This window comes from Crinia signifera, chromosome 6, assembly GCF_055691185.1.
Source record: "Crinia signifera chromosome 6, ASM5569118v1, whole genome shotgun sequence".
Classification (NCBI taxonomy): Eukaryota; Metazoa; Chordata; class Amphibia; order Anura; family Myobatrachidae; genus Crinia; species Crinia signifera.
The window spans coordinates 281,738,940-281,750,954 of NC_139222.1; the positions used below are offsets into that span (position 1 = coordinate 281,738,940).

The following is a 12,015-nucleotide window of genomic DNA, read 5'->3' on the forward strand; positions in this document are numbered from 1 at the left end:
CCTGGCTATATGCAGCAGGGGGGTCCGTGTGGTCTGAGGGGTCCTTGCAGCACAAGCCCCGTCGGGTGCCGCTGTCCGGCCAGAAGAGACTGAGCTGCCCGCTGTACCGCCCAGCCGAAGTGAAGTGCCGCCGCCCATCATCATCCACAGGGCGGCACTTCTGATTTTGAAAACACTGGCCGCACGCTGATTGGCTGATGATGATGGGCGGCAGCACTTCACTCCGGCTGGGCGGTACAGCGGACGGCTCCCTCTCTTCTGGCCGGACAGCGGCACCCAACGGGGCTCTGTAAGTTGCGGTGGGGGTGCCGCAGGTACCCCTCAGACCGCGCTGACCCCCTGCTGCATATAGCCCCCCTGCCGAGCAGCCGAATCGCCAACCCCCCGGTGTAGCGGGTGGGCCCCCCCCCACCGTCCCTCGCCTGGGGTCCTGGACACACCATCAGTGCACCAATGGACGCAGCCCTAGTGCACTAACGGATGCAGTCCCAGTGCACCAACAGATGCAGCCCCAGTGCATCAACGGACACAGCATTAGTGTACCAATGGACGCACCATCATTGCACCAATGGACGCACTACCAGTGCACCAAGGGACGCACCACCAGGGCACCAACAAATGCACCAATGATGCACCATCAGTAAACCAATGGACGCACCATCAGTGCACCAACGGATGCAACAACAGTGCACCAACAGATGCATCACCAGTGCACCAACGGATGCAAAATCAGTGCTCTAAGGAACGCACCATCAGTGCACCAACAGACACACGATCAGTGCTTTAAGGAACGCACCATCAGTGCACCAACGTACGCAGCATCAGTGCTCTAAGGAACGCACCACCAGTGCACCAACGGATGCACGATCAGTGCACCAACGGACACACGATCAGTGCTTTAAGGAACGCACCACCAGTGAACCAATGAACGTATCATCAGTGCTCTAAGGAACGCACCATCAGTGCACAGACACCATCAGTGCACGGACGCCGCATCAGTGCACCAATGTACACAGTATCAGTGCTCTAAGGAACTCACCATCAGTGCACTGACACCGTAACAGTGCATCAACGACATCAGTTCAATCTATCTACCACTATCCGTGCGCATCATCCACTATCATCATCATCAGGACACACTTTCACCAGCCTACACTTGGGGTAAATATGAGATCTGTTCGGCAACCCCAAAGTCAGCGCTGCGTCAACCCCAAAGTCTTGTTATCTAGCATAATAAACCAGCTGGTGCCAGGATGTTACCTGCTGTCCAGTCTCCTGGGGTGGAACATGTGCAGCCGGCTCCGCACTCCGTCTGTCCATAGGCTTCAAATATCTGCGATCACAAGGGACTCGTGTTACTGCCATGACACCGATCCTGTTACTACTTCTGTATCGCTATAAAGTATGTATTAAAAGTCGCAGAAGTGGCAGAACTTGTTTCAATCAATATGGGAATAATCATTTTCCTATATTATTATCCCTGCGGTAATAAAGCGCTTTCCCTGTGTTCCCTACAAATTGGAAGAATACCTCTGCATGCTTTTTGGAGCTTGGTACATAAGGCAGACTTTAGTGCTCAATGAGAATAATGGGAACTGCTATCTGGTCATTTGGTCTACAGCATGATGGTCGACAGTCATTAGGTCAACACCATTAGGTCGACAGGGGAAAAGGTAGACATGGGTCTAGGTCGACATGGGAAAAGGTCGATATGGTTCTAGGTCAAAAGGGCATTAGTTCGATAGGTCGTTAGTCCGACAATGTGTAGGTCGACAGTGAAAAGGTCGACATGGGGTTTTTCATTGTTTTTTGAGCCGACATGTGCCGACAGGTGGTATTTCATGACCTACCATCCACTAGGGCGTGGCGGGAGAATAAAATAGTGTGCCGAGCGCAGCGAGGCCAAGTGCCCGACGCATTGCGAGCGCAGCGAGGGGATGTGGTGCACTTTAAACTGTGTCCATGTAGACTGTGTTGACATTCAGGTAAAAAAACAGTGAAAAACCCCATGTCGACCTTTTGACTGTCGACTTAGACTCGGTCGAACTAATGAACTGTCAAACTAATGACCTTTCGACCTAGAACCATGTTGACCTTTTCTGATGTCTTCCTACACCAATGCCGACATTTTCCCATGTTGACCTAATGACTGTCGACCATCCTGCTGTAGACCAAATGATCCCAACCCATCTGCAGAGCTGTAATATATATATATATATACTAGGTGATTCATCGCGCCCTACGGGCGCTCTTCACACCGTCGTAAGGGGCTGCGCCCCCTTAATTTGTGAACATTTGTATATGAGAAAGATGGTTAGAATTGTATGTAAGATGCCTGTATTGCAACTTGAGTTATAGGTGAAATGTGTTAAATAGAGAGCATATGATGTGGAAGGGGGTGTGTATTGTTTTGTTTAATTAAAAAGCGGTTACAGAGTAAGATGTACATTGATAGTGTGGATGGTACAGTGACATTTGTGGGAGGGGGGGGTGCGCCGGGGTGACGTGAATCGTGGGAGGGGGACGTGAATCACGGGAGAAGGGGTGCGCGGGGGTCCGTGAATTGCGGGGGGGGGGGGGGGGGGGCACGGGGCGCGATGAATCACCTAGTTGGTTATATATTCTTGTAGAAGGATGGTAGGATTTTGCTGTCATACAGAATGCATTTACATAAACAGTAATAGTAGCAGTAAAAGATCTGACTTAAAACACCTACAGTAAAACAGAACAGGTGTTATATATTATACAAAGAATTGGTTGATGATGTCTAGGTTGACGTGCACATAGTTGTCACTGTAAAAAAATTGCAACAAGAAAAAATCAACACAGAAAGGTCAACACATGTAAATGTTGACATAAGTGTGGCACTTCATTGGTGTCCATGTCGACACATGAGAATGAACATGAAAACATTCAAAAAGTGAAAAATAAATCTTCAAAAACTCATGTCAACCTTTTTCATTGTCGACCATAGCCGTGTCAGTGTTTTGCATGTGCCATTTAATCCTGGGGTTGCCGTGAATCACGCGCGGGGGGGGGGGAGGAGGTGAGGGGTGTCCACGAATCACGGGAGGAGAGGTCGTGGGTGGATGCCGTGAATTGCGGGAGGGGGGGTCGCAGGGGGGTGTGGGTGCCGCAAATCGTGGGGGGGGGGGGTGTCGCGGGGGGTTGCAGTGAATCGTGGGAGCATGGGTCGCGGGGCGGGGGGTTGCCGCAATGACAGGAGGGTGGGTCGGGGGGGGGGATAGAAATCGCGGTAGGGGGGTACCGCAAACCGCGGGAGGGGGGGCCCGGGGGATTGGCGCGAATCGTGGGAGGGGGGGTCACAGGGTGCCGGGAATTGCAGGAGGGGGGGTGTCACGGGGTGGGGCCGCGAATCGCGGGAGTCGCTGGGGGTGCCGCGAATTGTGGGGTGTGTGCTGCGAATCGCGGGAGGGTGCCGCAAATCGCCACAAGAAAAAATCAACACAGAAAGGTCAACACATGTAAATGTTGACATAAGTGTGGCACTTCATTGGTGTCCATGTCAACACATGAGAATGAATATGAAAACATTCAAAAAGTGAAAAATAAATCTTCAAAAGCTCATGTCAACCTTTTTCATTGTCGACCATAGCCATGTCAGTGTTTTGCATGTGCCATTTAATCGTGGGGTTGCCGTGAATGGGGGGGGGGAGGGAGGTGGGGGGTGTCTGCAAATTGCGCGGGGGGGGGTCGCGGGGGGTGCAACGAATTGCGGGAGGAGGGGTCGTGGGGGGTGGGTGACGCAAATCGCGGGAGGGGTGTCGTGTGGGGGGGTAACGCGAATCACGGGAGGGGGTCGCTGGGGTGCCGCAAATCGCCACAAGAAAAAATCAACACAGAAAGGTCAACACATTAAATGTTGACATAAGTGTGGCACTTCATTGGTGACCATGTCGACACATGAGAATGAATATGAAAACATTCTTAAAATGAAAAATAAATCTTCAAAAACTCATGTCAACCTTTTTCATCGTCGACCATAGCCGTGTCAGTGTTTTGCATGTGCCATTTGATCCTGGGGTTGCTGTGAATCGCGGCGGCTGGGGGGGAAGGTGGTGGGGGGTGTTCACGGGAGGGGGGGTGGCGGGGGGGGGGGGTGTGTGCCATGAATTGGGGGAGGGGGGGTCGCGGGGTGGGTGCTGCGAATCACGGGAGGGGTGGTCGCGGGGGTTGCAGCGAATCGCGGGAGGGGTGGTCGCGGGGCAGGGGGGTTTGCCGCGAATAACGAGAGGGGGGGGTCAGGGGGGGTGCCGCGAGTCACGGGAGGGTCGCGGGGGGCGCAGGGGGGATGGGCGCGGGGGGTTGCAGTGAATCGCAGAAGGGGGGGGACGCGGGGGTGGGGTGCCCCGAATCGCCGGAGGGGGGGTCGTGGGGGCTGGGGTTGCCGCAAATCGTGGGGGGGGGGGGGTGCCGCGAATTGCGGTAGGGGGGGGGGAGTGGGGGGCGCTCACCTGGTGTGTCTGGTGAGTAGCTGTGTCTTTGCTGGGTAACATGGGGAGGCAGAGGGTGTCTGGCACTGTGCATACCTCCCAACATGACCCATGCCAGGAGGGACACAATGCTCTGCCGCTGGACTTTCTTCCTAATGTATGATTACCTCCATCTGTGTTGAACAGGTTAATTGATAGGAAAGGTGCTTCAACACAGGTGATGGCAATCATACATTAAAAGGAAAGTGCAGGAGCAGAGCACTGTGTCCCTCCTATGACTGTGGGCTCACTGGGCTGGTTCTCTGTCATGTGAGTCAGTCAGAGGCTCCACCCAGCGTTAGAGGGTCAGACACACTTTGAGTGACAGATGTAGCCAAATATATAAGAGATATATGGCTAAATACGCCTCACCTCTGAACTGAAGTATCACTGGACCAAATTACTCCTTAACAGAAAGTGAAAGCAAAATGATCTGTTTCAAACTTGCTGTATGTGGAGAGAGGGAGCATTTTACCGGGCTTTTTACTAGTATTTTATAATATGATATATTTATTTTCCTATAAAAGATGACTTCACATACAACTGTTATTGTAGGAAAGAACCACTGGTACATTCAGAAATATAAAGGAAATGTTTCCATTCCTTGGCAGGATGTGCTCAGGTGCGGAAACACTGGCCGTTACTTACCTGGCAGCCGAGGGCGGCTCTCAGGAAGGACAGTATGTTGTCTGATATGGGTGCTGCCCCTGTTACCATTATCCGCACGCGCCCGCCCATTGTTTCCTAAGGGAAAACACCAAAACACATTTATTTTCTGAATAATATAATTATAATAATAATAATAATAATAAAAAATGAGATTCAAGGTATAAAAAGCAGAAACATGTTCATTAAAAGAAATAGTTAAAAAAATCTCACCAATAACGTTATAAAATGTATACTGCGCCTGGCCCACCACAACTGCCCCGCTGCACTCCATGCACATATATTAGCGGTACATCTTCACATAAAGGGGCCTTCACGCAACCTTTGCTGAACCTTCGCAGTGTCTTTCTCGCAGGTAATTATATAATCGGGCAGAGTTCCGAGACACATCATTTGCTTACAACCACGTGAATGATATATGGTCCGTTTATCGTGTTTTTTAAAATTCAAATAGGGGAGGAGCCTCACCCACTGCCAGTGGGTCCCAGCAGGCGATGTTTGGCAGCAGTTGGTGCAGCTCCCTTATTTGAATTTTGGACTGTGATGGTGTTGCCATTGCAACCAATCAAATTTTGTTACTCTATTGCAGAATGATAGACATAATCCGGTTGGTTGCTACAGGCAACACCACCATGTGAATTTCTTTAGTAAGTCTACCTCACACTATATCAATAATGGTGCACGGGGAGATTCCATAGTTAATAAATGACATATAATACTATAGCTGGGTTTTATACTACCCGGGTTCTACTCTATGTAGAGTAATGGAGCACACATGCTATTTGGGGCGATTTCACCCGATTTCTCGCCCCGATCCGACAGAATCAGATGAATTGGGCCCAAATCGCATAGTGTATGGGGGCCTTTATGGAATAAATTAGACAGTTCTAGGAAACATTACTCACCTGAACCTTCTTGAATATGAATTTATCCCAGACACTGTCATTCCGGATTATTCCTTTCTTGACTTCAGCAAACTTGCAAGCGACGGCAAACTCTAGAACTTTCTTCTGGAAAGGTGTTTGTGCCGCACTTTGTATCTGAGGGAAATGATTCACATAGTATCAGTGGTGCCAGTAAGGGGGTATAGCATGGTACAGCGTACCTTTAAGAAATATGTTGCAGGTACGCCGTACCACCTCGAGCCCCCTGCTGTCATTAAGGTGCTTGTCTTTAAATCAAATTGCTGGCGCCATCTGTGAGGTGCCGACTAGCCGGTAGCAGATGGTGTGGTGCAGCCCACACCCGAAGGGTGACACCATGGATTGCCGGGATCCCTGCAGCTGCTGCGTTTAGCTACAGCGCCTCCGGACGCTGCCCTGCCATTTCAAATTAGGGAGTGCTATCATCCATCGATGATTCAAAATCATCAATGGTTTATGGGCGATGTCGAATACTTTTGCCATTAATAGATTCTCTACATCGATGGTATAGTAGAAACAATGTTTCTTTTTTTTAATACTTCAAGGTGCCAGGACACAGAGCATAGCTCCACCCCTTACAACCCCGGAAGCCCCGTCCCCATGTTCTGATAGGCCTGTCAGTCAAACAGAATGGATAACCATCGATAGCTAAAACTATCCATGGTTGTCCTTCACATAATAGTAATTATAGTAATTATCGATGTCTGGATGCAGAATTACCATCGATGGTGACTTTACCGATGGCCATCCCTATTTCAAATGCAGCACCAGCCCAAACAGAATTCACGGCCCAGCAGCCGTGCGATTGGCTGCCGGGCCTCGAGCTCTGATTGGCTAAGGAATTGACACCGCATTTAAAATGGCTGGGCAGCCGCCGGGGATACAGTAGCTAAACACAGCAGCTGCAGCGGATCCCGCCGACACTAGGTGAGGCATGTGTAAAGAGCATTAAGTATGTCATTGTGCAATGATGTGAGGCATATATGAACAGGGCATTATTTGTGGCTTAATGTGTAATGGGCATTACGTTGTGTAGCATAAGGCATTACAGTGAGGCATAATATGTAATGTGCATTACGATGTGTTGTATAATGTGTAATGGCCATTGCGGTGTGTGGCATAATGTATAATAGGCATTACGGTTTGTGGTATAATGTGAAATGGGCATGACAGTGTGTGGCATGTGGCATTACAGTGTGGCATAATAACAGTGGGCATTATGGTTTGTTGCGTAATGTGTGATGGTTATTATAGTGTATGGCATAATGTGTGAGGGGCATGAAGGTGTGTGCAATAGGCATTACAGTGTGTTGCATAATGTGTAATGGGCATTATGGTGTGTGGCATAGTGTGTAATGGGCACTACAGTGTTTGCCATATTGTGTAATGGGCATTACGGTTTGTGGCAAAATTTGTAATGGGCATCACGGTGTAATGGGCATGACAGTGTGCGCAATAATGTGTAATGGGCATTATGGTGTGGCATACGGTGTAAGGGGCATGATGGTGTGTGCAATGGTCATGACGGTTTCTGGCATAATGTGTCATGGGCATGACGGTGTGTGGCATAATGTGGCCACACCTTTATTGTCATGTAGCCTCTTCTGTAGCTGCATGTGACCACACCCCCTCATGACACGTGACCACACCCATTTTTGGGGCTTGCCTACGGCGTGCACTATCAGTACCACTAAGACATAGTTTTCTACTTGCACCACTGCATATTGCTGGTCATGCACAAGGCAGACATGATGAGTTGGTACATGGAACCGAATTCAGACCTGATCGCATGGGTCATTATGCTTGGAGACGCCTGATTTCCCTTGTAATACACCAGCGTACCTTGTCATATATCCGGTTCAGCAGCCTGGGCACCGTAGGGAAGACCGTAGGCCTCAGTGTCTTCATATCATCTGTTAATAACCGTATGTCCCCTTGGAAGAAGCCCACCTTCGCACCAGAGCAGAGCACTACTGTCTGTACGCAGAACAAACATACGCCGTCAATTGTATGAAACAGAGACATAGATATTAGGCAAATATAATGTACAGATCTGCATAATTTATCTGCATGTTAAACAAAAAATGTGGGTGTGGTCCAAACTGACCTCCTTCTGTGATGTCATCTCCAGGAGAAGTTCGGGGAGGAGTCACTTCCAACCACTTTGGGGGCATCATTAGGCCCCACCCCCAACAGAGAAAAACACCTGCAATTTGCTTGTCCATCGCAAAGGGGGCAGAGCCAAATGATGTGATTCGTCATTTACTTCCACCCCTTCCCGCAATCCACGTGATTGTCTGTGAATTTCACACCATCCCGCCCGCTTCACAAGGAAGCGGGCAGTAAGCAGGAGAGCCAATATGTTGGCAACTAATTCTAAACATGACTCAAATGTTCTGCCAATAAAAGACGTCCTATCTTGTGTGCGGACTTCTGTGCATGCGTCGTATGATGAAGGCGCAGCATTTCCAGACAGCAGCTAAATGAGTGAAAACCTGTATAAAGGGCCCAATTCAGGTCTGATCACACAGCTGCGAATTCGCGCCTGTGCGTTCAGGCCTGAATCAGGCCCAAAGTGAGGCATTGCTGCTGTGTTTACAATGATGGAAATACAACGTGCTACACGCTATCTCCGGGCATAGAGCAGAGTCCTTACCTGAACCACCTTCTCAAACATGTGAGCCATCGGCAGATAAGATATCACAACATCAGAGGTCAGTGGGGCAAAGGTGCTCTGTACAGTACGACAAAGGTTCCGAGTCAATAAACAGTGTGCAGACTGAAAATGCATCTCACTGCTCTATATCCCGGGGCTGCCTCACTGCTCTATATCCCGGGGCTGCCTCACTGCTCTATATCCCGGTGCTGCCTCACTGCTCTATATCCCGGTGCTGCCTCACTGCTCTATATCCCGCTGCTGCCTCACTGCTCTATATCCCGGTGCTGCCTCACTGCTCTATATCCCGGTGCTGCCTCACTGCTCTATATCCCGGTGCTGCCTCACTGCTCTATATCCCGGTGCTGCCTCACTGCTCTATGTCCCGGTGCTGCCTCACTGCTCTATGTCCCGGTGCTGCCTCACTGCTCTATGTCCCGGTGCTGCCTCACTGCTCTATATCCCGGGGCTGCCTCACTGCTATATATCCCGGGGCTGCCTCACTGCTCTATATCCCGGTGCTGCCTCATTGCTCTATATCCCGGGGCTGCCTCACTGCTCTATATCCCGGTGCTGCCTCACTGCTCTATATCCCGGGGCTGCCTCACTGCTCTATGTCCCGGTGCTGCCTCACTGCTCTATATCCAGGTGCTGCCTCATTGCTCTATGTCGCCTCATATCCATATATCCCGATGCTGCCTCATTGCCCTGTATCCCGGTGCTGCCTCATTGCCCTGTATCACGGTGCTGCCTCCTATCCCTATATCCTGGTGCTGCCTTATAACCCTATATCCCGGTGCTGCCTCATTGCCCTGTATCCCGGTGCTGCCTCCTATCCCTATATCCTGGTGCTGCCTTATATCCATATATCCCGGTGCTACCTCATTGCCCTATATTGCCACATATCCCTATATACCGGTGCTGCCTCATATCCCTATATCCCGGTGCTGCCTCATTGCTCTATATCCCGGTGCTGCCTCACTGCTCTATATCCCTGTGCTGCCTCATTGCTCTATGTCCCTGTGCTGCCTCATTGCTCTATGTCCCTGTGTTGCCTCATTGCTTTATGTCACCTCATATCCCTATATCCTGGTGCTGCCTCATTGCCCTATATCCCTGTGCTGCCTCATTGCTCTATGTCCCTGTGCTGCCTCATTGCTCTATGTCCCTGTGCTGCCTCATTGCTCTATTTCCCTGTGCTGCCTCATTGCTCTATGTCACCTCATATCCCTATATCCCGGTGCTGCCTAATATCGCTATATCCCGGTGCTGCCTAATATCGCTATATCCCGGGGCTGCCTCATATGCCTATATCCCGGTGCTGCCTCATATCCCTATATCACAGTGCTGCCTCATATCCCTATATCCCGGTGCTGCCTCATATCCCTATATCACAGTGCTGCCTCATATCCCTATATCCGGTGCTGCCTCATATCCCAATATCCCGGTGCTGCCTCATATCCCTATATCCCGGTGCTGCCTCATATCCCTATATCCCGGTGCTGCCTCATATCCCTATATACGGTGCTGCCTCATATCCCAATATCCCAGTGCTGCCTCATATCCCTATATCCCGGTGCTGCCTCATATCCCTATATCCGGTGCTGCCTCATATCCCTATATCCCGGTGCTGCCTCATATCCCTATATCCCGGTGCTGCCTCACATCCCTATATCCGGTGCTGCCTCAAATCCCAATATCCCGATGCTGCCTCATATCCCTATATCCCGGTGCTGCCTCATATCCCTATATCCCAGTGCTGCCTCATATCCCTATATCCCGGTGCTGCCTCATATCCTTATATCCCGGTGCTGCCTCATATCCCTATATCCCGGTGCTGCCTCATATACCAATATCCCGGTGCTGCCTCATATCCTTATATCCCGGTGCTGCCTCATATCCCTATATCCGGTGCTGCCTCATATACCTATATCCCGGTGCTGCCTCATATCCTTATATCCCGGTGCTGCCTCATATCCCTATATCCGGTGCTGCCTCATATACCAATATCCCAGTGCTGCCTCATATCCCTATATCCGGTGCTGCCTCATATCCCAATATCCCGTGCTGACTCATATCCCTATATCCGGTGCTGCCTCATATCTCAATATCCCGGTGCTGCCTCATATCCCTATATCCCAGTGCTGCCTCATATCCCTATATCCGTTGCTGCCTCATGTCCCAATATCCCGGTGCTGCCTCATATCCCTATATCCCGGTGCTCCCTCATATCCCAATATCCCAGTGCTGCCACATATTTCCCGATGCTGCCTCATGTCCCAATATCCCGGTGCTGCCTCATATCCCTATATCCGGTGCTGCCTCATATCCCAATATCCCGGTGCTGCCTCATATCCCTATATCCCGGTGCTGCCTCATATCCCTATATCCCGGTGCTGCCTCATATCCCAATATCCCGGTGCTGCCTCATATCCCTATATCCCGGTGCTCCCTCATATCCCAATATCCCGGTGCTGCCTCATATCCCAATATCCCGGTGCTCCCTCATATCCCAATATCCCGGTGCTGCCTCATATCCCTATATCCCGGTGCTGCCTCATATCCCTATATCCGGTGCTGCCTCATATCCCAATATCCCGGTGCTGCCTCATATCCCTATATCCCGGTGCTGCCTCATATACCTATATCCCGGTGCTGCCTCATATCCCTATATCCCGGTGCTGCCTTACATCCCTATATCCGGTGCTGCCTCATATCCCTATATCCCAGTGCTGCCTCATATCTCAATATCCCGGTGCTGCCTCATATCCCTATATCCGGTGCTGCCTCATATCCCTATATCCCGGGGCTGCCTCATATCCCTATATCCGGTGCTGCCTCATATACCTATATCCCGGTGCTGCCTCATATCCCTATATCCCGGTGCTGCCTTACATCCCTATATCCGGTGCTGCCTCATATCCCAATATCCCGGTGCTGCCACATATCCCTATATCCCAGTGCTGCCTCATATCCCTATATCCGGTGCTGCCTCATATCCCTATATCCCGGTGCTGCCTCATATCCCTATATCCGGTGCTGCCTCATATCCCTATATCCCGGTGCTCCCTCATATCCCAATATCCCAGTGCTGCCTCATATCCCAATATCCCGGTGCTGCCTCATATCCCAATATCCCGGTGCTGCCACATATCCCTATATCCCGGTGCTGCCTCATATCCCTATATCCGGTGCTGCCTCATATCCCTATATCCCGGTGCTGCCTCATATCCCTATATCCCGGTGCTGCCTCATATCCCTATATCCCGGTGCTACC

General features: G+C 50.6%; 1 protein-coding gene across 2 annotated transcripts in view; it reads right to left on the reverse strand.

Moving 5' to 3' along the window:
• Positions 1–12,015, reverse strand: part of ACSL5 (acyl-CoA synthetase long chain family member 5) — a 52,310-nt gene that overhangs the window by 15,020 nt on the left and 25,275 nt on the right. For both annotated transcript variants that reach the window (XM_083149819.1, XM_083149818.1), the window contains exons 11-15: positions 8,739–8,816; positions 7,925–8,059; positions 6,065–6,199; positions 5,142–5,237; positions 1,261–1,333 (exon numbers count right to left, since the gene is read on the reverse strand). In XM_083149819.1, coding sequence (XP_083005945.1) covers positions 1,261–1,333; positions 5,142–5,237; positions 6,065–6,199; positions 7,925–8,059; positions 8,739–8,816 — 517 coding nt within the window. The remainder of the gene's footprint in view (positions 1–1,260; positions 1,334–5,141; positions 5,238–6,064; positions 6,200–7,924; positions 8,060–8,738; positions 8,817–12,015) is intronic.